This window comes from Condylura cristata, unplaced genomic scaffold, assembly GCF_000260355.1.
Source record: "Condylura cristata isolate star-nosed mole 26May11 unplaced genomic scaffold, ConCri1.0 scaffold00006, whole genome shotgun sequence".
NCBI lineage: Eukaryota > Metazoa > Chordata > Mammalia > Eulipotyphla > Talpidae > Condylura > Condylura cristata.
In genome coordinates this window covers 33,665,895-33,692,586 of record NW_004567107.1, presented here as the reverse complement: position 1 = coordinate 33,692,586, position 26,692 = coordinate 33,665,895, and the positions used below count along the sequence as shown (strand labels likewise).

General features: G+C 38.4%; 1 protein-coding gene across 1 annotated transcript in view; it reads left to right on the top strand.

Moving 5' to 3' along the window:
• Nucleotides 1-26,692, top strand: part of PCSK5 (proprotein convertase subtilisin/kexin type 5) — a 272,056-nt gene that overhangs the window by 170,986 nt on the left and 74,378 nt on the right. Inside the window, exons 8-9 of the mRNA XM_004677562.2 lie at nt 1,651-1,863; nt 12,251-12,351. Of these exons, the coding sequence (XP_004677619.1) occupies nt 1,651-1,863; nt 12,251-12,351 (314 nt within the window). The remainder of the gene's footprint in view (nt 1-1,650; nt 1,864-12,250; nt 12,352-26,692) is intronic.

Below are 26,692 nucleotides of genomic sequence, written 5' to 3'. Positions count from 1 at the left end.
AGACCAGAAAGTAAGGAACTGGGAGAAAGAAAGAGGCTCAGTCATCAATAGCTATGTATCTTTGGTTCTGACTTTATTTTTAAGTGATAGATTTGGACTTGTCTTGTAATCTACCTTGTGATTTTAAAATAATAAAATTCCTCAGTTATATATATTCCCAGGACTACTCTTCACTTTGGCTTCTATCTGTCTTCTACTGAAGAGCGCATCTTACCAAATAGACATTATGTTTGAATACATCTATGATTTATTCTACTTCGTTATTTCATGACCTTCGGAAAATCTGCATTTTTGTCAAGATTTGCCACTCAGAGTTGACTTCATCTCCTAACCTTGTATGAAACAGGTAATAGACCTGATTGCAAAAGTTCTCTAAAGTAAAATATGTTTAGAAGTTCCTTTGTCTGGAAGGGACATGGCCAAGACAATTCTGTCCCACAGTCCTCTCAACTAACTGTTCTTGCAACTCAGAGAACCTCCATAGGAGACCAGTAGTAGTGTCATTGTTCCTCCAGAGTGGATGCTGTCAGAGCACACCTACAGGTGCCCACCTCTGAGGAAGCCTCTCTCTCTCAGTTGGACTTCCAGGGAGATCTTGGGTCAAAATATATGTCCTTCCTTTGACACAGGACCAGGAATGCCTCCTTTCTTTCTCAGTTCGAATTCTACCACTAAGTCTGGAAAGAACTTAGAGATTGATGTGGTGTTAGAGCTCAATGCCAGGCTTCATTGATGACATCGAAGACTTGGCTAAAAAAAGATCACTTATTAAATACTCAGCAGTTCTTCAGTAGGGGAAGGACCAATTATGTGTAACCCAGTTTTCCAAACACACTTGATCTTGAAATCCTTGTATTTTTGTTAGATCCCATTAACAACCCCATAATATGTGTCAGTGCCCTGCAGAGGGAGGCGCAAATCTAGAAGAAAGATAAGTACATAATCTTCTTTACACTTCATCTTCCTCATACCTCAAATGAGAATGCTAAGAGCACCACTTCATGTGGATAAAGATTTAATACCGTATCATATGGTGACTGACAACTAATAATCCAAGTGCACTCTGATTCAAATTTTGGTCCTAGAATTTACTATGGATCTTACAAACATTACTTAACTAATCTCTCATTCTTCAATACAATGAGGACAGAAATTGTACCAGTTGCACAGTGTTAAAAATATCAATACAGAGCCCACTGTTCCCCTCAGCAGGGTTTTTCAGTATATCTGCCTGTTTGTTCCCCACTCTGTCTCATGAATCTTCTCACCCTCCACACTTCTGGCCTGTACCCCAGTTCTTAAATGCACATATAAATCTTATTTAAAAAAAAATCAATACATTGTTTATATCTTATAAAACATTTAGAATTGCTCAGTCCATGGTAGGTACCTAATAAAAGTTAGTCATTAGTATCCTCTTTAGTGATGTGTTTGTTACTTTATTCTGAAAAAGGGATTATTTTAGTGGATTTTTGTTGTTGTGGTTGTTAAGTTTTTAATGGTAACTCCTCTTATCTCAAAAAAACAGCTTCAATTCAGCATCACATCCTTCCGGTAAATATTTGGTGCTATTCTGTCGGTTTTGATTGTCACTTCATCTAGCTTCATAATCTTGTCTTCCCTCATTTAACTACTTATGTTTATGAACAGGGGCGGAGAGGCCTCGGCTCTGTTTTCGTCTGGGCATCAGGCAATGGTGGAAGGAGCAAAGACCACTGCTCCTGTGATGGCTACACCAACAGCATCTATACCATCTCCATCAGCAGCACAGCTGAAAGTGGAAAGAAGCCTTGGTACCTGGAAGAATGTTCTTCCACTCTGGCCACGACCTACAGCAGTGGAGAGTCCTACGATAAGAAAATAGTACGTAATCCTTACCTGCCTGTCATGATTGATTTATCTGTCTTTCACTCTGAAATACAAAAGAAAAACTATGAATATCTAAATTATATGCACAAGGAATATATGGAAATAAAAATCAGATTAGCTGATTTCTCAACCCACACATGTTATACATTTATATGTCACCACTTGGTTACCAATTCACTGAAAAAGCTTGTCCTGGTCATTCTCGCCCAGCATTTAATGTGGTCCAGGACATGATTAAGGGTCAGTTTTATTGATGACAATGGATGCTTCATGTTCAACTTGTGAATTATAGCAGAAAAGACACTAGAATTTATGTCGGACTCATAATAGTACCCAACCACTCTGTCCCCATATTATCTTCATTGGTTTGGTTTCCTGGTACAGTTATTGCAGTATGGAAAGCAAAATTTTAAGGAGACAGAATTCCACTTAGACTATACTTAACACAAGCTAATTCTACACAAAAGTTGCCTTTCTAAGGCGGCAGTACAACTTGCCTGAAAGAGAAACTCAGAAGCCCCAGGTGATAAGTTTCCCAGCATGCCCTGCTTGCTCTGCAGACAGCATTATAGTTTAAAAGTTCAGGTTGTAGGAACAACCTGCTTGGACTTTTTTTTTGCTATTGAACTGCCTGGGTAACTTTGGATAATAGCCTTACCTGAAAATCAGGACTTTTCAGTATTACTTCAGTGAGGAAGTAAATAAAAGATACTTTGCATAGTGTCAGACTCATTGATGATACTCAAGAAAGATCTGACTTTTGGGGTGTCCAGATCTTTACTGCGAATCCTAGTTTCAAACTCCGTTGCACTTCGATGATTTCTTGATTGTGTTTTTATAGGATTTGTCTTTCTAAAGTGGAACTAGGTTGCTACTAGGTTGATACCTTTTTAGCTTATAGCCAAGACCTGTTTTTTAGATCTTATAGATTCGCACAGGTTTGGGTCACTTTGCTAATACCCTCACAAACTTCCCCCCACCCCCCCAAAGCAAAAGTCTAGTTAGTAATAGGATCCTAACACCTTCATGGAATTTTTCATCCATGTCCATTGGGTTCCTCTTGATTCCTGTTTATAGTAAGATTTTGTTAGACTTTTTGCCTACTTTTTTTTTTAAAGATTTATTTATTTGTACATACAGAACTGGGGTATAGGCCAGAGGTTCAGAGGCAGTGAGAGGCTTCACCAGAGACAGAGTGGGGAGCAGAACAGGCAGATCTACAAAGTACACTGCTGAGGGGAGCAGCGGGCGGGTCAGCAGAGGTCTGCCACGCCATGTGGTCACCTCTGGGGCAGGCAGGAATTGAACTCATGCGGAAGTGGTTTTAGCTTCTCAGTGCAGTGTTTTAACCCACTGCGCCACCAGGGAGGGCCGTTTTTGCCTACTTTTTAACTACCTTTTCCAGTTACATTTTTCAGATTTAAATAAAAACAGCCTACTCATAATTACATCCCGTCCATCCCCATCTTTCTCTAACTCTTCTATAATAACTGGGTTAAATGACATATACAGGAGCCCGCCTTTAAGCACCTCTGGCACTCATGAATAAGCATAGCTCCATGGTACATTGTAAAACATGAAAGGAAAAATTACAGAGATGAGCAGGTCTTGATGTTTCATGGCTTTCTTAATGGGAAAGTGATGTTCCATGATATTTTAATTTCATTATGGAAATGCTATCATCTAAGAATATACCTTTTACTTTGAAATATAAAGACCTTATCTCTTAGAAGGCATGTTCAGGGTCCTCTTTTCAGTCAGTCTGAATGGTGAAAACCTTGATGAAAAGTCCCTCAAATGAGAAAAGTTCTCTTCTTGTGACTTTTGTGTCTGAAGGCGTCTTAAGGCAAACTTGTCATTGTCTGAGAGTAAATGTGCCCATTGGCCCAATGATCTGCTATGAGTGACTGCAGAGAGAGGTTTTGTTTTGGTCCACAAATTCCTCCCTTACAAGAAAATCCTTAAAATCAATGGGAAATATATTAAAGAAGGAAGGGTTGCCGGGTCCCTGAATGGGAGAACACAATGTGGACAGACAGACTCAAGACAGCTGCCATGAGATTTACTCCCTGGACTTGACATTCCCAGGACCTCCATTGCTATTTTCTGCAGTTGTGTGACATCTGCTAGGAGCCATAGGACAGGGTGGTCTTTTACAATTCTCCCTGGGATGACAGATTGATCCTTTCTATGATTAGGGAAGGGGCATGAGAGGAAAGACAGCTACTCTGACTTCATAGCCTGATTCAGGTCCTCTGTTTTGCCCTGATTGCTATTTCTGGTATCAAAACTTTATTGACTCACTTTACATAATGAACTTATGCTTATATCTACCGAATAACTTAGTAGTTTTCATTTTTCTCTCTAGTGCTCAGATTTTCTTCTTTTGCCTGGAGCACCAAACTATCCTCAGTGGGAGAGAAAATGTAACTTTCAAATTAGCCTCATCTCTCACTTCAGACTGAGGATGCTCAAGAAAAATCTGATTTGGGGGTGCCCAAATCTTTAATGTGGATCCTAATTTTGAACTCCTTTGCAGGAGTTGGCTTCCCATCTGTGAAATGGTGGTGGCACCAGCACAGCCTCACAGTGTTTGATGACTCTGAGTTGTAAGACACTTGCACAGTCCTGGCAGAGGGGCGCTTGGTAGTAGCTGCTGCCATTGTTCCCTAAATTATGGCAGCGCCGCAGCCTAGGAAACTCGGCTGGTCTTTTTCTTGGTGTTGTTAACAGAAGTGCTTCCTACACCTCCATTTTCCCATTTCCCAAATTACTGTGATGTGTTCTACCCGCCCCATAAAGAAAGACACTTTGTGAACATGTTAACAGTTCGAATGCGAGTCGAATTGGGAACATCAGCCTTTTTGTGGTCCAGCTGACCCTCTTTCTCTCTCGATGTCAGAATGACAAATCGACCTGAGTTGTGCTGGACCTTTCCCTTTTGGACTTTTTAAACCAGATGCCCACAGTCCTCCCAGAGATGCCTGTGTCCTGCTAGTGGCATCTGTGATTGAGAGTCACAGGCACATAGTGTCTCCCCTTGTGCTGGAGTTCTCTTCTCGGGCCATCCATTTCCTTTTGTCATTTGCTGTTTCTCCAGAAAAGCGCAGTTGTCATTCTTCACTCATAGAGTACCTTTGTGATTTGGACTGAGGCTGACACAAAGAATCCAGGAGCAAGGACAGATCCCTCTGCTTCTGGGAAAGCACTTTTGTTAGATAAATTTTACTTGTCCTTGACAGAAGGCCCTTTCATGGTGTGCAGACAGGAAAACTTTGCCCTGCGTTTCAAAACATAGCCAAGTCTCTGGTTTCTATCTCTTGGTTTCCTGCCACTACACTTAGTGAGGTTGTGAAGTTTGGTATTCCATTCATGCCTCAAAAGATTTAGGCCATTGATGGCCTTGTACCTTATTACCAAATGAGGCATCCAAAATATCAAGTTTACTACAAGAAGCAGCTCCTCTATAGGAGAAACAGAATCATTTGAAATGAATGATTATTATAAAGCCTTATTATGAAATAATACAATTTGGTTAATAGCACCTTGTCCATTTTATTTCATGTCAGACATGGAATATATTTATTTTTCTATTAATATGCCATAAATTTAATACTCGTGGCATTACAGAGAGTGCCCAGCACAGCACCTTGTGCATCAAAGATGGCCTCTCATTTTTATCCTCAGAATTCCATGTGGAGAGATCAGGTTCACAGAGGAGAAAATTAAGCTGGAAAGGGTAAAAGAAAGGGAAGTTGTTAGTGGTAGAGCCTGGGGCCACAAGCCAAGTCCAGTGGGTCCCAAGCTCATCCTGTAACCAATGTGCTGTCATGTCCCAGACACAGGTAGGAGACAGCCAGTGTGTGTCTACATGCAGGAATGGCACTTGCTTACTATTTGGGGTTTGTAGGGTTTTTTCATGGTGATTAAAATAAGTGATTTAGAAAATATTTATCTCCAGTATCGTTTACCTTTCATTTTACAATTTATGCCGCTCGACCTTTTCATAGCCTCCTTAGTCTGTCCTCAGACAATGGTTCCAGTCCCTGGAGCACAGCATCTCCCTGCAGGGGAGCCTGTGGGTGCCATTCAAACTGGGCCCTCTCGTGTGAAGATTGCCCTGTGTTAGGAACACTTCTGCCAGTCCTACTTCATTTATGTCTCTTCTCAAATGTCACTTCATAGCAGATTTTCTTCCTTGCTTTCCCTAAAACAAGCACTCTCCTCCACACTTCTCTTTTATCCCATTCAATTTTCTTTCTAGTGTCCTCTGAGCTACTTAACATGATATTATACATTCTCTTGGCTGTCCATTCTTCGCACCAGAATGCAAACTACTTACAGTTCCTTCCCAGAGCCTGAACTTAATAAACTCCCCTGCATAAATAACTATCAGACACTGGGAAGAATGGATGCTTCAGGGGTTATTTTTATTGCCATAGAAGACAGGGAGCTACTCTGTTTCTTTAAGGGACACTTCTGGTAGGTTGGTAAAAATGTATTTAGCATAGAAAAGTATCAGCAGGAATACTGCTCCATGATAAAGCTGTCCATATAGCCTGCCTTAGGGCCAAAGAGTTTAAAAAAAAAAACTCTGTAACCCTTCCTTCCAAAATTTCCTCCATGTTCTGTTTTAGAGATAAAACTTCTCTCTCCCTCCAGTCACTCCCCTCTTTAAATTATCTTTTTTCCTTTGGGACAAGTTCAGCCTTTGACTTTTTTTCCCTGTAGTAATTTGTCTCAGTCATTGGAATATGGGGGCCATCATATTCCTCCTGGGAGGAGGTTTGTGAGCCAAGGTTTAGAGAATCGATGGTCTATTCAACTCTCGCCTGATGTCATTTTATTTTTCTGTGTTCCAAACAAACTTGCTGCCTAGGGTCTCTCAGGGATGACCTGAACCTCCAATTCCATGTGGAGGAATTATCTTATTGTTTTTAATGTTCCTAAGCAGGAAATATCCTGCTCACCACCCCTGCCCTCCCCCACCACCAATTCATTATTCAAATACAGTCTCCATCTGCATTGGGACTGTGCTCTCTCTGTCATCTCCCTTTTGATTTGAGAAATATCATTCTCCTTTTGATTTGCAAAATGTCATTATTTTTCTTGAGTAAGAGACTAGAAAATTCATGTGTTTTTTTGGAAGTTTGGTATATATAGTCTCTGAGGATGATTTCAAAAAATAAAAGAAAGTTCCTAATAAGATTTGATAATGGCTTAAGGAGAATGGCTGTAACTGCTTGCCACTGGGGTTGGACTCCAAGCCACTTCACCCCCTTGCTGCTGGTGCGCTGGAATCACTCCCTTGCTCTTACCAGTGACTACCTGTTTTTTTCTGACCTTGTTGGTCTCTCTGAACCTCCATCTCCTCAGTTAATAAACAGTGTGTCTCCCTGCTAGGGTCTCTGTGAGTTGCAATGTAGTTTTATTATACACACACAAGTGTGCACACTTCTGTGCCTGTTGGGCCTTGCCTCACGTGTTGCATGATGCTTGTTGTGGGTTAGGGTCAGAGTTCCTAGTGATCGCCATAGTGGTCATAAGAGTAACAACTGTATTTCAGCCCCTGGATGGGATAGTCACAGACAAACGTATTTTTTTCAGGCTGATTATAAGTTCATGCGGGTTTTGTTTGGAGTGTTGATAAAGAAGTGACCCTGAAGTGATCCCTTAGAAGTGGAAGTGTTTATAGAACAAAACAAAACAAAAGGTAAAGGAGCTTGACATCAGCAGTTCAAGTCAGCAAATGAATTGTGCACCTCTGCTTCACGCCTCGCTCTGACCTAAACACAATGAACAGGCCAAGATGATCTCGTATGGAGTCTTCTTTAGTGAGCACAACTTCACATTTTTAAGCAAACCTCAGTTTTCACTTCACATTTATTAATTCTCACAACAACACAGGAATGGGATTTCATGTGGAGCTGTCAGTCAAGGTTGAATTTTACCCCCCATTTTGTGACTTCAGTAAACAAAGAAAACTTTAATTGGCCTGCGGTTCCTTTTTATTTTCCTGTGCTTAATAAATCAGCTCCTTCTGTTTTATTCATGGACACATTTAAGATTTGTTTCTGCCCTTCTCCCCCATTGCTATGTCTGAAACAGCTTTTTTGGCACATTATTACTCCACATCAAAATCAACACCAGAAACAAATTCAACCTAACAGACAGTAGAACCATTGCATGTTTTAAAAATATCTGTTCAGTTGCTCTTTTAACAGAACTGAGACAGTATGGCAGCTTCAAAATAAACCCGATCACAAGATATCAGGGAGACAGAAAATCTAAATTGTGGGCTTGCTGTAAAGCCTTGTCACGTCTGGCCTAAGTCAGTTTCAGCTGAGATTCCCTGGAGAATCACATCAACAGGCTAAAATAAAAGATCCAATCAGTTCAAGTAATGAAATGTGAAATATTAGGAAATAAGAGCTGAGGATGAGAAAAAGTGGTGGTTCTTCTCAGGGGAAGCCTGACTGGGCCTGAACAATACCCAGCCCTTCTCACCAATGAAGATGACACCCCTAACTTTGTAGAGTCCAAAAACACATCTGCTACTCATCCTGAGACAGTCTGAAAATCTAATTTGCTGATCAGGACAGCTTTGATCTGGCTCGGAGCCTGATGTCATGTCCTGTTTCCTTCACTCTGATGGACAGAAACGATATTTTCTTGAGCAATCTGAGAAGTTCTGTGGAGACGAATTCTGTTTCTGATTTGGGTAGCGGATTGAGGAATTTGGCATGTGTAAGATGTACCACCGGGATTGAAACCAAATTCTTAGCCATTCTTTAAAATAGAATCTCCAGTTAAAGTGCTCTAGTGTGCCTCATCCACAACTAAAATCTGTGGGCTCCCTGCCCCATGGTGTGTGCTGGTCACTACAACTTTTCCTGTAAATTGTACTGTCAGATCTTGTTTGCATGTCTTGTGATTAATAGGGTTACCCCATGTGGCTCCAGCTTTTGGAACATCATTTTTCTTCAAGATTGCATGCTCCTTGGTGGTCTTTGTCCTCTCTTTCTAAAGATGGATGTGAAAATTCTACGATGCTAAGGCTTCTCTTAATGATGAAAACCTTGCTTTTGATCTTTCCAGTAATTTACACCTAAATATCTCCACCACTGACAGTAACTTCCTCTTGAAATGAGCCAGCTGGAATTTCCACTTAAGGCAGGATGAGGAGGTAGTGAGGATGTTTTTGTTTCTTTTCTCCTCATTCCTTTTAACCTTCCCTCTCTCCAGCACCTTCCAGCTTGCTCCCGCCCCACCCCTACTCACTACTCAAATTTCATTTAAAGTGTTTGGGGGAAAAAAAAGTACAATGCTGATTTGGAATTCATAAGCTTGCCTATAGTAATAGCACTTAAGGCTTCATTAGTATTTATATGTAAAAGTACTGAGTAGCTTTTAATTTAAGTGTATAGTACATGTGTATAGTACCTGGGAAATCTATGGATGGGGCATATTCCTATTGCAAACCCGACATCATAAAAATTTTATTGTTTGCATTTGAGGTTGGCTGGAGGTAGTTATTTATTAGACTTAAAAATGCTACACACATTTGGAGTGTTTATTCTGGATTTGTTTCTGTGCATTGAAAGTGTCTGGTGCAGCTGAAGAATCAGCAAAGTGAGCCAAGTGGGAAAACATGATGAAAAATCTTGAATCCAAGCTCAAGTCATTGAAAAAAATACAACTTGGCAAGAGACGGTGACCATGAGGGTGAGGTAAAAGGGGAAGAATGCAGCAAGGCCATCTCACAGCGACCACGACGTATCTGGAGACCTGGATGCAGGCTGTTTCTGGGGTGTTTATGCATTACCTTAGGGAACAGGCCTTTGCAAAATAAGACTGTAAAATCACTTATAATTTCAAATGCAGTAGAAATAACTTTTTAATAACCCAGCAGTCCCTCTTCTGGGTAGATACCCAAAGGAATTCAAAGCAGGATTTCAAATAGATATTTGCACATCCATGTCTGTTGCAGCATTGTTCACAATAGCCAAGAATTGGAAGCAGCATAAGTGTACATTGGCAGATGAATGAATAAAGAAAGTGCAGTCTGTACATGCACTGGGAAATTATGCCGCCTAAAAAATGGAAAATTCTAACTAACACCTGCTACAACACGGATGAAACCTGAGGGCATTATTCTAAATGAAAGAAACCAAAACAAAACAAGAAACAAAAAAACAAATGCAGTATAATCCCACTTATACTACTTGTGTAGGCTACCTCTATTAGTCAAACTCATAAATGTGGAAAACAGATTGGTAGTTGCCAGGGGTTGGGGGTGTCAGGGAAGATCAGAAGTTTCACATGTACCCAATGAAAAAGTTCTAGAGAACTATTATATAAGTAATATGTATATATTAACAATACTGTAATGTACACTGAAAAAAGGGCAAATCTGTGTTATCGTGCTTTACTGCACATATATACAAAATACTTGTTCAAAGTCAGCAAATTGGAAATCCAAAAAGTTTCTTAATATTGAAGTGGGCTTGAGTCTGTTTACTCAGACATCTTGCAAATATTCAATGAAGAGATTTAGCAGATGATTAGAAAGGTCTCTTAATCTAGAAACAACCTTCTCTGCTTGTGAACCACACTGCCCCCCACTATTCAGTTATTCAGGAAAACATGTAAGGCTGGTCTCTCACTCCCAACTCTGTACCTATATGACTCTATATAATTTTGTTTGTTGTCCTAGTCATTTGTGTGGGTACCTGTCTGGTATGGGTAACCTGGTAACTTTAGATGTGTCAAAGAAAAGACAATGAGAACTGATGGCCTGGTATGAAACTAAATCAGCTGAAGTGTTAATTTAGATCTGTAACAGATAATTACAAGTCCACTCAGACATCCTCATATAACACTGAGAAAACTTTTAGGGGGTGACTCATTTCTAAAGAGTTATGTGTTGCTTTCTTCCTGTGAAGATCAAATTTCTTTCCAAATCAATGCCTCTTCACACTCCTTGAAGGCTTCACCTTAAAGCAACAGGGCTTTGTTTACAGCTATTCTTCTCCTTATCCCTTCCTGCCTACCTAGCATCTCAGTTTATTTTTATCTGTAAAAGGTGGGTAATATGTTTGTCTTAAGACCAAAGAAAGCTTTACCAAGGTTTTCCCAAGAACTGCAGTGAGATCAGGTGAACTCCCAACAGGAGTGATTTTGCCCCAAAGGGAAAAAGTAGAAGTTGTGGTAGAGGGTGAGGGTAGATTTGTAAAAATCGTTGCTATTAAGTGGTTTGTGAAGTCTTGCCCCATAGTGTTCAATTTCTGTTGTTAAGAGAATCTGAGTTGAACTTTTTGTCCTTAGTAAAATGCACATGAAACAATGATTGAGAAACACTGTACTTGCTGTAGGAAATGGTATTCAGGCACAACTGAAGTGAGCTGGATTCAAGCCAATAGGAAAAAATGATCCAGTTTTCACACTTAGATTTTTTAAAATGGAGAAATGGCTCTTCTCTTATAATTCACAAGCATGTGCTTAGTACTATAATTTCATATCCAACCCACTGGGTTGAAACTTTTCGTATTTGTGTTAAATCTCGGAGGGCGTCTTAGTTCATCTATGCAGTAAAATACTGACCCATAAGCAAATGTCCCTTCAATTGAAGAGTGTCCTTACTGCCGAGAACCTGTGGTTCTTCTCAGGTAACACCTCTGGCTGGCCCAAACCAAACTGTGCTTTATTCCTTTGGCTGCCAGTGCCTCCGTAAGCCTGGTCACGGGTTCAGAGAGTTAGATCATTAAAATGCTTGGCAATGAGAAAATGTAGTTGCTTTTTATTTTTTTAATGTTTATTTATTGATACATACAGAACTGGGGTACAAGCCAGAAACATGGAGATGAAACATCAGATACAGAGTAGGGAGCAGAATAGGCAGATGTACGGAAATGCATTGCTAAGGAGAGCAATGGGTGGCTCAGGAGAGGTCTGCCACACCATGTGAGTCACCTCCTGGTGGGGATCAAACTCCTGCTTCAGTGACTGCAATAGCTTCATAGTGCTGAACTTTAACCAGTTGTGCCACCAAGGAGGGCCCTCCTTAAACAGAGCTGGGGCAAGGATATAGTGAGGTGCAAGAATGAAAAATTTGAGACACACCCTCCGGCTTCAGGCCACAGGCACACTCCATCCTGTCTTGGTTTTAAAAGAAGTGGTGTATAATTTGCATAATCATTCCCTTTTCAAAGTTGATTTACACAGGCGATTCTCTGGAAGTGATGGTCCCAGGAACACAGGAACGGGATTTTGATAACTGTTCCAACACTCGTCCACTCTACTTCCATGAGTAACTGGATTTCTTCTTTTAGGTGACTCATGCTGAGCCCAAAGACCTACATTTTCCACTTGTCTCTTCTAGATTACCACTGATCTGAGACAGCGTTGCACAGACAACCACACGGGGACTTCGGCCTCAGCTCCCATGGCTGCAGGCATCATCGCACTGGCCCTGGAAGCCAAGTAAGTCTTTCTCTCCCTACATCTCCACTCTTGGCCACCCCTCACCTGAACAACAGTTTACCCTCGTAGATGAGTCTACACAGCAACCCAGAGTATGATCTTCTCAGTCTCACCTTTAAGATATCAAATATTAGAGCTTAAAAAATATTCCCCTTAAACAGGTGAAAGACTGCTTGTTTTGGTATATTTGTATATATATAGCCTTAAAAAAATCACACTGGAATGACTTTATGATAGAGTCATCGTGCAAGCATGCCAATTGGCTCCAACACTCTTGCCTTGTTGAAGTTTTTATTCTAGTCTGGGAATGTTCCTGTGAGCCTCAGAGCACTTAGGGCTGCTCACTTCTGGACCCTCTCCTTGCAGAACAGTGAGGCAGATTCCATGACAACAGCACTGTCGCAGACTAATCTGGCGGACAGAGTATGTCAAGGTCATATGACAGAAGCCAGGGAACAAGGGAACTCACTTATCATATCATATGTTCAGCATAGTCAAATTCATGTCTAAAAGAACCCTTTGAAAAGCCCCCTTTAGGCTATTTGCAAAAGGCTCCATCTCTTCTTTCTGTAAGAACCAACAGATTAATCTGTCTTAACTTTTAGAAGACCTTATACAGATCTACATATTCTTACTCTCAATTTAAAAATCCAAAATGCCCAGAAAACTGAAATTCTTTTGCAAGTTTGATGCTGGAATTCATTTGATGGCAAAGCTTGCCCTGAATTGATTAGAAGTGATTTTCAGCCTTTATTTATTGTAAGGCCTCATATATTTCACTGCAGAAATATTAAAGTGTTTGATTAGGAGAGGTTGGCTCAGAACCCACTGGAATTTTTGTGTGATATATATGGCAGACACCATATCTGAAAAAAGTTTGAATTCCAATACATCTGTTTGAAGGATTTTAGAAAAGGGATTGTGTAACTATGAGCCCCCACTATGATAGGGTTCATAGGGGATTGAAGTTAATGACATAAGGGTTTTTCTAAAAATAGTCTTGCATCCTGCTCCAGGGAGGGAAGGAAAGGTTCTTTCATCTAGTTGTACCCTGATATGGAGCAGGTGACAAAGACTTCAAGACTGAGCTATTTCACTAAGAACAACACTCTTTCATTCTCAGTATACAGTGGATCTGGTCAGGGAGGTGGGCCTACATGTAATGTGGATACAGTCATTTATTAAGTCATTTAGCTCTTTGGACTGAGACAGGCCTGAGAACACAGCTCTGAAATGAAGCTGTCTTAGTCTCTTTGGGCTGCTTTAACAAATACCACAAAATGAGTTACTTATAAACAACAATTATGTTTCACAGTTCTGGAAGATAGGGTTTAAGATCAAGACATTGACAAATTTGATGTATTGTAAGGATCCACTATCTAGTCAGCCTTGGCAGTAAGAAGAGGCAGGGAAGCTTTCTGGGGTCTCTTCTGAGGGCACTAATCTCATCCCTAGATCCCCACCCTCATTACCTAGCCACCTCCAACAAGCCTCACCCACTAGTGCTTGACATTGGAGACTCAAACTTTCAGCCCATAGCTACTGCCCCGTGGCCTCCTGCCTAAGCAGCGTCATTGACAGAGCTTTTTAAGATCTCATGAGCCAGGGTTTTCTTTCTTTGTGATGAAGTTAAATATTCAGTCATGTCAATTTAATATATCTTATAAAATGGTAAAAGTTGGACTTTAACAAGAAACCAGCACTCGGGTTAGGTTTATTACTTTCCATCTTTAAATTTTAAGTAAGTTTACTTATTTTATATCTTTTTCATTGGGCTGCTCTAATATGAATTAGGTAGATACCTAATTTGGTGACTGTAAATTGGTCTTTGAAAAAATAGCCTTCATGCTAAATTTTAATTGTTTCTCTGGAATATTTTTCCTGATCATAAAATATTAAAGGAAAAAAAGCAAGAGTTCTTTCTAAGCCCCTCACTCTCACTTTCCCCAAATGGATATAATCTCAGACTTGACAGCAAAGTACAGTAACTGTGGCTCTAGACCTCAGTGGTCCTCAGCTGAGCTATCACTTGGGCATTACTACAACACCAAGACTTTCAACAATGAAGGAAAAATCCTCCCAACCTATTGAATTGAATAAGACCACTTTGGGGCTGACAGATGCATCTGTTTTCTTTTCTCTTGCATTTTGAGCATTTTTTAAGATTGATCTTTTGCCAGAACTATGATGGATGAAAGGAAGGTCCCAAGGAGCAGTTTACTTGAAAGATCCACTGTATTTCCAGATTAGGGGCAGTCTGCTTTGATCATTGGGCCGAAGTAGATGGAAACAGTCTGATAAAAATCAGAAAGGATAAACCATTTCTTGTCATTCCATTGGCTTGCTCTACAAGTGAAGTGAAGCTGAAAGTTAGGGGAATCTGAGCACTAAAAGACTGGGCCAGGCAGTGGTGCTGGGATCGATAAGCAACGTGAGTAATGAGCTCAGAGAAGTGAGTCGGAGGAGCTCAGGCAACAGTGCACCAAGGCTGCACTTGTAAAGCCAAGCCTCACCCTTGCGGATGCCCTTTCACCCTGTCCCCACCCCTGCCAGCTCTTCTTTCACTTCTCAACAGTACCTGAACTTTGCTTGATATTTTGAGACTCAATGTTTAGCTGTCACAAGTTGAGGAGCCTGATCTACAAGAAAGGAGAGAAAACCACAGCTAGACAGAATTATGGCTCAGGATGCTGGCCAGTGCTACAGACACGCACCTCAGCTCGGATCAGATGAGTAACTGGAGGAGGCTGCATGGCGGGAACAAGCAGGGGTTGCCAGGTCCTGTTTAATTGCATATCTCTACTACCCTGCACTACAAGGAGATAAGCACCATTTCTCCTAATGCCACTAGATTGCCATATTTACTCCGAAGCTCCCACACCTTCTGCTTCCCCCAGCCTGCTGCTTTTCATCTCCAGTGCTTGCTGGCATCAGCAGCTCTGCCTGAGTCAGAGGATTGTGGGTCCTGCTCCAGAGCTGCTTCAGCCCTTGGCCCCTCTGCCATTCTGATTCTTCTGGCTCCCCGATGGTCAGGGTTTCTCCAGAAAACCTTCTTAGGAAACTAACAGAAAAAAAACAAATGCAAACATAGAAACAGATAAGATTCTGGTTTCCAGACCTCTTATCTGAACTTATCAAAAGTTTGGTCATGAATTAACTCTGCCATGAACACTGATGGAACACCCAGGCCTTCTACGGAGTATATAAGAACATATTACAACAGATTCCGCTGTGACACACCCCAGATACCTGGGTGAAAGGGCGTTGAGCCCAAGGCTGGAAGGATTCTCAGTCAGTCATGAACTTTGCATGTAGACTCACCAGTTTTACTTTCCAGTAGGTGGGACAATTTCCTCCTGCTCCTAAAGATTCTCCCTGGGTGTAGGAAACACGAACTCTTTTATCGTTCTAGACACCGTAAGCAGTTTCAGAGCAAGAGAAAGCATAGTCTGAAAAGACATGTTGTGTATTGTGGTACCCACATCACATATTTATTTCTGCAGAGGTTTTTACTATTTCAGTTTTTTGGACTTTGTGGATATGGGGTAATTTTCTGTTTTTCCATTGAGTGACTAGGGAATTACAAGTGAACTAACTGCCACTTGGGCTATTGCTACTTGGAATGATGTCATTTTGGATAGCATAATGCAAGAAGTTCAAATAAAATTAGTTTCCTGGGGGCAAGTTTCTTAAGTGAAAGTAGTGAAGCATTACTAAAAATTTTTGGTTAAGAAGGCACCAGGTCACATTTGTAAGGTGCTTTGCATGCTAGTAAATATTGCCAGTACCCTAGACATATAGCAAGAAAAGAAATGTTAGCAAATGTTACATATAAACTGGTTTGTGAATGTTGAAATAGCTGATGTTCATAAAAATACAGTGTTTAGAATCAGCAACCGTGTTTTACTAAACGTTTTCCTGACCTGATTCCGCAATTATTAGCAAAGAAAAAATTGTTTTAGTGTAGTGTATTTTATATATTAAATTATCAGGATTAATTCAGGAAACTCACAATCTAAGGTCTCAAAGGAGTATTTTTGCCTTACATTCTCATGTAATATGTTCTCTCACTGGAAAATAGAACAGTATAGGTTCAACAATCAAGAGATGTTTGGTGCAATGAATACTAAATAAAGGGAATTTACAAAATTATTTAAGAGAGTTGCCATGAAGACTCTTATCCAAACCCTACTGAACTGACCTGAAAGTTCTTTCCACACAGTTTATCTCTCAGGGGTCATAAGGAGACTTGATTGTAAGAAACCCAATGTATCTAGATATCATTCTGAAAAATTAACAAATTGGGATGGTAGCTGCTAGTTTATGCTAGAATTATGCCTGACGTATATTTAATATGAACTGCTTCTGGTAACCTGTAGGGGCATATACGTGCACACACAGTTCCAGGTAGGGTCTTCCCCTTCCTCTTACTACATATCTCTTCTCAACTACAGTTGTCCTATTGCCACTAGTTTTTAGAATATACCATGTAGGTATATGTGAGACATAAAATATATATGTAAAGAGAATAGAGTTTTAGGTAATTTACGTAGTTTCTATTGTACTACAGATGTTTTTGATATTTTATCTTCCTAATGAGGCTTTGCCTCCATGCATATAAGGATTGTACTATATAGTCTTTATGCATACATGAAAAGTATCTATTGAACACTAAAAAAGATTTTTTTCCAGTCATGCTAGGAATTAAATGAATCAGTCAGGATATAATTCAAATATTTGTCAAATAGGTTATTTGCCTCCAATAGATTTTTCCTCATTACAGAGACAAATGTACACTAACATATATGCACAAATTATTCAGTTGAAGTCAGTGAAATAATTTGAGGGAAAGCTTATGGAAATAATTTGAGGGAAAGACACTTGAATGAAAGTAGAAATGGTCAGTCTTGATTCTGGTTAGAAAGTTAGTGAATTCACTTTTGGCACCTTCTGTCGCAGCTGAACACTATGTCTGAAAAAAGGTCAATTCTAAACAAACTAATATCAGTTCATTTTACCTTCGGTACAGGGAACTGAGGTTAACAATTGTTCAAGTGTATATTTCACTGTAACCTTTATATTTCTCTACTTGCTACTGATTGGTGACTTCTCTCTCTACTGCCTCAAATCATTTCTTACCCAGTTTACTTACCATTCCTTAGAACTAGGCTTAGCCTTGACACAATAAAGACATACTGTAACTCCCTCCCTAGCTTGCTGGAGAAGTCCCTCTACCTTTGATCTGTAGTGGGCAGGGTAACGTGAGACATGGAAGTTCAAACTGTGAAGAATTAAAGAACTGTACAACCACAGCAGGATTCATACCATGTGCTGTCAATTTCAAAAAACCATCATGAAAATTTGTTTCTTAAAATATGGGAATAATTGTCTGAATTTTTTCTAAACCTAAAATGTCCATCTATTAATATATAAATTGTTTTGCATGACAATGACCAACTCCCTTCTCTCTTTGCTTCACCTTTCACTATAATCTCTATGCTACCTGTGTGTACTTAACAATGCAGGAGAAATATGGGCAAATGCCCAAATTATTAAGGATACAATTACTGTAAGAAGTTGAAACCTAGGACAATTGAGAAGGGAGTCTGAAGTTTTCAACAGACTAAGTAGAATACTATTTGAGGAGCAAAAACATGGATGGAACAGGAGGGGATTTTATGCTAAGTGGAATGTCAGAAGGAAAATGACGAACACTGGATGATTTCACTTAATGTGGAAGATAGAAAAACAAAACAAAGGATCTGACACAACTAAGCCAAAATAAACTATAAAATGGCTCAGAATTGAAGCTACCAGAGGCGGGGAGAAAGGGATGAGGGTGAGAGCAAATAGCGGTAAGGGGACCCAGCGGTCTTCAGTAAAGGACGATGGGTGCTTGGGTGGTGGGGTGGGGTGGTGACATGCATGTGAGGAGATATGTATATTCTCCTAAATCATACAGAGTCATAAACCAATGTTGCCTAAATTAAGAGAAATTTAAAACAACACAGCATTTGAGGGCTTTTAAAGCTCTGAAACTGACTGTTGAAGGAAAGCCACCTAAGAGTTTGATGCACACAAACATTTCTAAATACTGGAGTTAACGTGTTAGTCCTTGATGTCTTCCAAAAGTGCTCTTATCTTCTTTACTTTGTTTTCATTAACAACACATTTCAGTGATAAAATGTTCCATTAAAAATTCTCCCAGGGGCCACATTCAGCTGTATGAAATGTTGCAGTGGGTGGGGAGTACAAATATATTTGTTTATTGAGGTAAAATGGCAAGAACAGAACAGCCCTTTCCTTTTAGGAGAGCTGTATGTGTTTCATAATGAAAAGATGCACATGTACATATAGTGTGTGTTCAGGCACATATGCCCAGATTCCATTTAATTCCAAAGGTACTGAAGAAGTCATCCTAGACACACCCTTGCTTTCTCAGACTCTTAAGAGATTTTTGTGTATTGTGTGTTATCATGTTGTAGTTTGGACTTAAAATTTAGCTTAGATTTCTGGCATGAATAGTTCGGATACAGAGCATGAAGTGGGTGCAGAGAATGAAAATGTAATCAGAGAGGAGAACTGAGAAGGCTTGCGAAGTAAAAACAGTACACATTTCCACTTGAGGCTGAGTGAACAGAGAAGGGATGTACTGTCCTGGATTATTCCCTATAGTAAAATAATTGTAACCAGACCCAGCGAGCAGTTACCTCGGGCCTTCTGCCAGGACTGTGCATGAAAATAGCTTTGTTATGTCTACATGCTCACAGACAATACACTGTGTCCTCTAGTGCTTTTCAAGTTCAAAATTATATAGAAGCCAGTTTTCACTAGACTGAGATTTGCACCCTAACCATGGTTAATGGCTTAAAGCAGCATGGCTTCCACAGGTGTCCTTTCTTCCTGGAAAAGTCCTGGTAGCAGACTCATTCATCTCGTCTTACCTTGAAATTTAGCCATTATTGTCCATCCCCTTCCTGAAATGAGGAAGCTAAGAAACTTGATGGTGGTTGTGTTGCCCAGAGATTGAACGGAGAGAGAACTTACCAGGTGATTGTTACCTGCCTCCCTTTATTTAGCTGTGTTTTAAAATACAGTACTCGCTGCATGTATTTTGCTCTTATTATTATAACAGTAATAATTTTTTGCTAAGAAGAATGGGTCCTGATCCTGTTGCAGTCACCTCAGGTTTTTCTTGTATAGCTAGTCAGATATTTTCAAGAATCATGCTGTATGTTACAAATATCTAATTTGTGATTTCACCTAAGCTATTACACTTAAAGATTGATGTGAGAAATGTCTTTACAGTGTCCTCGTGGATATGACTAGTGTGATAGAAGTGATATAATTTTCTATGATATGCCATCCTCTTTACCACCTTTACAGAATCCCATCTCAAAGGGCACCAGTTCTGAGAATCCTCTGATGAATGATACATAGCCCTGAGAAAATGCAAGGCTGGGAGCTTCTCCCAATTTAAGTACCAAAAAAGGGTAGGCCTCTAAGAAGTGATTTACTAGGGAAATGCTTCATTTCATCCCACTGGTCTCATCTCTGAAAGGTATACAAAGAATGTGTGGCTAATGTAGACCTTAGATGGAACCACTGCTTCATAGTGATGGCCTGTTCCTGTGCTAGCCAGTGTGAATTGATATGGAATTTTCATTCGTGCCAGTGAGGCAGTGCCAGTGAGGCAGTCTGTAAAAGCTCCAGTGACAAATACTGAGAAAAAATATATGCAGAGTAGCACAATGGAACAGAATTCGATGAAAGGAACTATTTTATGTAGATGAATAAAGCAAAAACCTTTTGGAGGAGGTGACATACTAGCCAAGACTTAAAACAGAAGAAGGGGCTTGCCTTGTGAAAGAACTGAACTGAGTATTTCAAGGAGTGGGAGGAGCTTAGTTGGAAGGTTACTGAATTTGAGCAATCCTACGTAGGTCCAGCTGGTGTGAATTGAGGGGTTTAGAGAGTCCAGCTCGCATCAGGCATCATAGGGAATAAACATGACAGTATTTTGGAATTTTAAGAAAGGGGACATGATGTCATTAACTTTTTTTCAGAACATAATAGTTACTCCTGGAGAAGTATCATAGAGAGACAAAGTAAACCATTCGGTGAGCTAGTAATAGCCCAGGACAGATTAGGGTAGCCTGGTCCTGGTGATAGTACTATGGATGAGGAGTGAATAGATTCAATGAACATTTTTCAGGTTCAGCCAAAGGGAAATTAAAAAGCAAATGTGCATTAGGGTGGGGGTGGGGAGAGAACTCAGAATGAGTACTAGTCTCCTAGCTGAGCTCTTGGGCGGTATGTACTATTTATTGAAGTAGGCACCTTGATTCTTCTCATGGTATTGTGAGAAGTAAAAGCACAGATACCTGAGATCCCTGGGCATACTGCTCTTGAGACAGGTCTATAATTATGTGGCAAATGGTTACAATTATGAACTGTGCTCTGGTCATTTGCTCCCTATCAGTTTATTTACTACATCTTGGGAAATGCTTTGTATTCAGCTCCTGAGTACAAAAAAAAAAATACTGTAAATGACTGATAGTATTTACATTTTTACAAAGAAAAGAATATGGGTTTATATTATAAGTTATTCATTGGTTGTCATGTCCTTTAATTTAAATAAAGTAGTAAAATCAAATTAACTTTTATGTGGTTACCTGATAAGACTGTTTAGAAAATTTTATGTGTATTAGTGGATTTTTCAGAAGTATGTAAAATTGAGATTTTTGTGGATTTGACTCACTGCCAGGAAATTTTTGTTCTTGATAGTGTCTATGGTAACACACCAAATACTCTCAAATATAATTTTCCTAGCTAGGAATAAGAGAAGCTGACTTTCTTTTCTGGGCCCATTATAGTTTCACATCATAGGCTACTGCTTAATCACTTTAATCAAAGCATACATTCTGCAAAATGACTTAGTATGGCTTTATCAAATATCATTATCTTTGTATTTGAAGATCCTCAGATGTACTCCTAAGTCCTATATTGAAACCCAGTTAAAATTCAAGCCTGTTTTAATTCCAAATGTTCCTTGGACTGAGCTTTGAATCAGTCTTGTCTATGCCTACGTTATCTTGGCCCATTACTTTTTATTGCTAAGACATTTTTTATCATTTGTACAGAAAAGCAAAATTTTTATTAATGACAGAGGGATGTTGTTTTTTGTAGTTAGAAGATTCCAACATTTGTAAAAAAAAAATAATCATAATACATTTGCTATCAGTATGAGAGAAAAGTAAATAAAAAAATTAAATGACAGATGAACAGCATGTCATTTCACTAGTGTATAAGATTTATTAATTCTGACATCAATAAGTCGATTATGACATTTGATGTGTCAGAATCTCCACATAACAAATTCATAGTGAAATCAGCTTTGATACCTAGAATAGAGCAAGCAACACAAAAAAGAAAAACATTTTCTGTTTGAAGACTGGCTTGCTTCTTACTATTTGGGGTTGTTTTTATCTCTCGTTTCATGATGATTCTGAATATTACTTACTAACCATATGTGTAAATATGATGAAGTAAAATTTTATGTTCTTGCATATCCCAGAAAAAAAAGATAGGCCTACAAAGCTTGGTAGTATCATTTTAGTAAATAAAAAATCATAGCACATCAGGGGTAGGCACAAGATTCTCCTGGCGCTAACCTCAACTGGCTGTGGAAATAGTGCATAAGAGGGAAATATATATATATATATATATATATATATATATATATATATATATATATATATATATAAAGAAATATAATGATGGAAAAGATAGCCATCAGAACTTTCATTTACTGTTTACTCTATCCCAGACTGAACTGAGTGTTTACTCTGTCATGTCATTTAATACTCAGAGTGTTATTAGATTGATGTTATCACCATATATTAGATGTGGTAAGCAAAGCTTAGAAATTTGCACAGGTAAGTAAATGAACAATCTGGAAGATGGAAGATGGCAAGTGATACAAGCATACCATCACACTCTACCACTTTTCTATTTTAAGAGATCTCGCAAGACATGGTTAATTTCACATGGAATGCTATGAGGTATAAGAATCATGATTTTTGGAGATGAACTTTGAACAGGGATGACTTAAGGAAGAGTTTACAGCTAAAAAGGGGTTTAAAGTATACCCTGAAGACTTTTTTCCAACTATAATCTGAGTCATGCTGAGTCTGATTTTAAATTTAGGAGCTCTCAAAATAATTCAGGTGGCCCAATAACAGGTGATCCATGGATCACCAGGTGAAAACACTTAGTGGTAAGCTGTTTTGAACATGTAGTTAAACTAGCCCCAGCACCAAGAACAGTGGCAGATAGCAAGCAATATTTGTTTGGAGAATTGAAGAAAAGTGAATAGTAGGAATTTTCCCTACAGTTAGGCAAAACAATGTCTAGCTATCTGTTCAGGTATTAGTAGTTAGTAAGGAATAGTATCAACAAATTTTTTTTTTAACTAAATGTTGATTGATCTGTTGAAGACTTTTTTTTTAAATACTGTAATTTATATATATTTTCTATCATTGTTCATTTTGTTTTATATTACATCACTTGTTCAATCTTGTTTTCTCCTCTCAGGTAGTTCCCATAGAATTTTCACCACCAATTCCCACCCCCGCCCCCCCAGCCATAGTCCCTTGTGCCCTTCCCTCCCCTGTTTTGATCCCTTGCCCTCCCTGCAGAATGTCTCTGATTATAGTTTCCTATTAATTTCATTTTTTATTGTTATTATTTCCCCCTGATCCCGTATTTGGTTCCCCGATATTTCTCCTATAAGTGAAACCAGCCCATATTTTTCTTTTTTCCATCTGACTTATTTCACTGAGCATATCAAGACAATTTTTGAATTGTGCTTTTTACCATAATTTCTTTATTTTGAAAAGGATATTTGTTTACATTTCTGAAACCCTGATGTATCTTATAGACGTAGTTGCAGTTTATGTATCGTCATAGTTGTTATTTGCTGTGTACCTGGCACAATGCTTAGGATACAACACATCTATAAACACAGCATTCACCTTCCATGGCCAGAGCCGTCTGGAGTGGAGAACAGGCTGAGCAAAAACATGTTTATCTTGCCTTGAACATAGCTCTCATAGACGTACTGCAGTGAAGGAGGGACGAATTAAAGATAAATACACCTGCCATTAAGTTCTGTAAGAGGGAAAAAAAAAGAATAATATTGTGATAGAAAGTGATAGAGTCAGGGTAAGAAAGGACGAATATTGACAAGGAATGATAAGGCAAGGCATCTCTGAGATGAAAGTATTTTTGCTGAGACTGGTCATGAAAGGGTTTGAACTTATACTTGGATTTTATGAGCTTTTACTGATTTATTGTTTGACTGCATTAACCAAGGTTCACCTTTTCATGCAGTAGTACTTAGTCATGACCAAGCCATAGGTAAATAGAAAATCAAATGACAAGGAAAACATGCTAAGTCACCCATTTAAAAAAAAAAATGCTACAACAAATTCAGAAACATATGATTGAAAGATAATATTACTTCCGTTGTTAGAATTTTCTTCCATTTAATCAGATTACAGAAAAACCTCATTTTAATATCTTCAGTGAATACTCTAGTTTATCTGAAAAGCTCAGCATGTAACCAGACAATGTTGGGAGGAATGAAGAGAATTTGAGTGAAATTTAAGTTAGGCACTCAGAGAAGTCTGCTTGTTATTTAGTTATTGGAAACCTTTGCAACCAACTTGAAAGAATGCTGTAGAGAGCTTCCTGGAGAGTGTATGATATGGGAGTGATCATATTAGTCATGCTAAATTCTTATTCGTTACTCTGAATTTAGGTGCCATTGGAATTGACATCTGATACCCTCATTTTTCAGAACAGATGTATTCCATTTTATAATTTTCGTTGTGCTAAAACTTTCAATTACATGTGATACAATACCTGGAATATAAGATAATTGTTATCAGTTTGTCTGAGAAATCATAACATTGGAAGGTTGCCCAGAGACCATCTGGTCTGCAGAGATGCTGCCTAACGAGAGTGTTCAAGAATGGCCAGGCAAAGGGGAGTCTTGCATGCTATTGTAATGTAGGTTATTATTTAAAATAAAGGTCTGTTTTTCAGTTGTAAAATTTATTCAGTAACTTCTTTGGAAATTATATTCTATTTTGATATAAAATTTTCTTAATTGTTTGATTTTATAAATTGTCATTGTCCTCATTTTAAAGTTAAATAACCAATTTCCATTGATTCCCAAATTTAAAAAAAAAATGCTAGTCTGAAAATAAGAAGTTTAAAAGCCTGTTTTAGTCAGTGGTGCTCAAAGACAACTCACTGATTCCCTCTGCCACTCCCTTCTTGAAAGTAAGTTAACAAAAGTCCTCTGAAAAACCAATTTTACTAGCAAGAGAGCCACTTTTAAAAATTACATTATTATCACTAAAATAATACATAATCTTTGTAAAACATAATATAAATCATGCAAAATTAGTGAGGCTCCCTATGCAGTTGATTTTCAGTGACTATTATATGTTTAAATAAAACAGTAACTCCCAAAACTGTGATGCTGTTTACCGATAGTCTTAACATATACAATATATTGTGAAAATAATTCTAAGTCTGTGTGCAGGTTTCCCTTTCTGTTCTTTCATTCATTTCGTCAACTTACCCCATTAGTCTTTTATCATTCTTTTTAAATAAAACCCAGGTCTTTGTGGGTACATTCTCTGTTCAGTTGTTGGAGGTTGGGACTTGAGAAACTCCTAATTGTAAGAACTAATAATTCATATTGAATTTCAAATGTGTTTCAAGGTTACTCAAAAGGGTGATAAAGAAATGGAGCCTCTACGGGGCCCCTATTAATCCTTGATGTTTTCGTTAACATTTTTCTTTTTTTGTGGATTCTTTTTATTTTTAACCTGTACAAAGCAACTCAAAGGAAATCAGATATGAACTGATTCATACAGCCTTACCACCTAATAACTCTTGCCATTATCTTTTTTTAATCCTTGCTAATATAAACAGGGATTTTTTTTACATTTTAATAATCCCACTGGTTAGATACTTTGAAGAAGTATAGTTATTATAGCTTAACTATTTATTTCATAGTTAAAATGAACATATTTCACAATTGAGAAATGAACTCCTTTAGTCAGCCTTAAAATAAAAAGTGCCTTCCTAAAGGACAAAAAAAAAGTTGCTCTTTATTTTCCAGTCATCAGTTTGTCCTTAAGAAGAAACCCTATCTTTTTTTCTCTTGAGAGTTTTATCCCACTTTCTATTCTCCCAGCAACTTATTTGCCAAGCTTTTATGGATACAAGTATTTTCTAGTGATAATGAAACAATTGTCTTCCTGTTATAAAAATGGTCATTTAGGGCCTGTTTTATCCATCGTCTTGTTTTTCCTTTTTCCTTTTTATTTATTTTATTTTAAAATGTACTTTTTTTCTTACATTATTGTTAATTTTGAACAATATATGATTTCTCCCCAGTTGTTAATTTATTTCTTATTGTATACACTCACTACATTATCCTTTAGCATTGCACATATTATTATCAGTTTCTTGTTGGCTTTCAAGTTTTGCTCATACTATTTTGACATTATAGCTTTTATTTTTAGTTATTTTTTACTCTAATAATTGCCTTCTTAAACTCTTCAACTAATTATACCTCATCTTCAGGTATCTCCTAGAAAATTTTAAGTATGTTCATGGGAACTGTATGTTTTCTCCCTGAAATGAATACAGATATACATAGATTAAGGGCTGGGATACAGGACTCTAGGTTAGAATCCTTAGTATTAAAAAGTCCTTTCCTATCTCAAAATCTAATAATTACCAATTTGCATTTTCATCTAATGTTTCCTCACTTCATTTTTCAGTGCCACTTTCTAACCAACCAGAAATTTATGTTGATGCGAGGATCTAAACTGAGTATCTATAAGAGTTGCATCAACCCAATTTCACTTGTTACATGGTCTCCTATCAAAAGAATTTTTTTATTATTACATATATGTAGGTCTCTTTGAATTTTCTATAATACTATGCAGTCAATTCTATTCACATTATAATATCACTCCACTTCTTAAACATTTTCTTACATTCCTACCTGTTCATTTTTCTAGATAAAATTTAGAACCATTTTGACATGTCCCAGAAACAATCCCAGGAGCTATTTATGACAGTTGTATGCACTTTGACTTATAGTTGGTTTTCCCACTCAAGAAAATCTGTCTCTGAGTTACTCAGATGATCCTCTCAGTTCTATACTTTTGATTTAGATTTGTTTTTAAATAGTAAGTATTTGTTTGTGTTCCTATTACTGTTACACCTTTCACCAGTTGCTGCATATTTT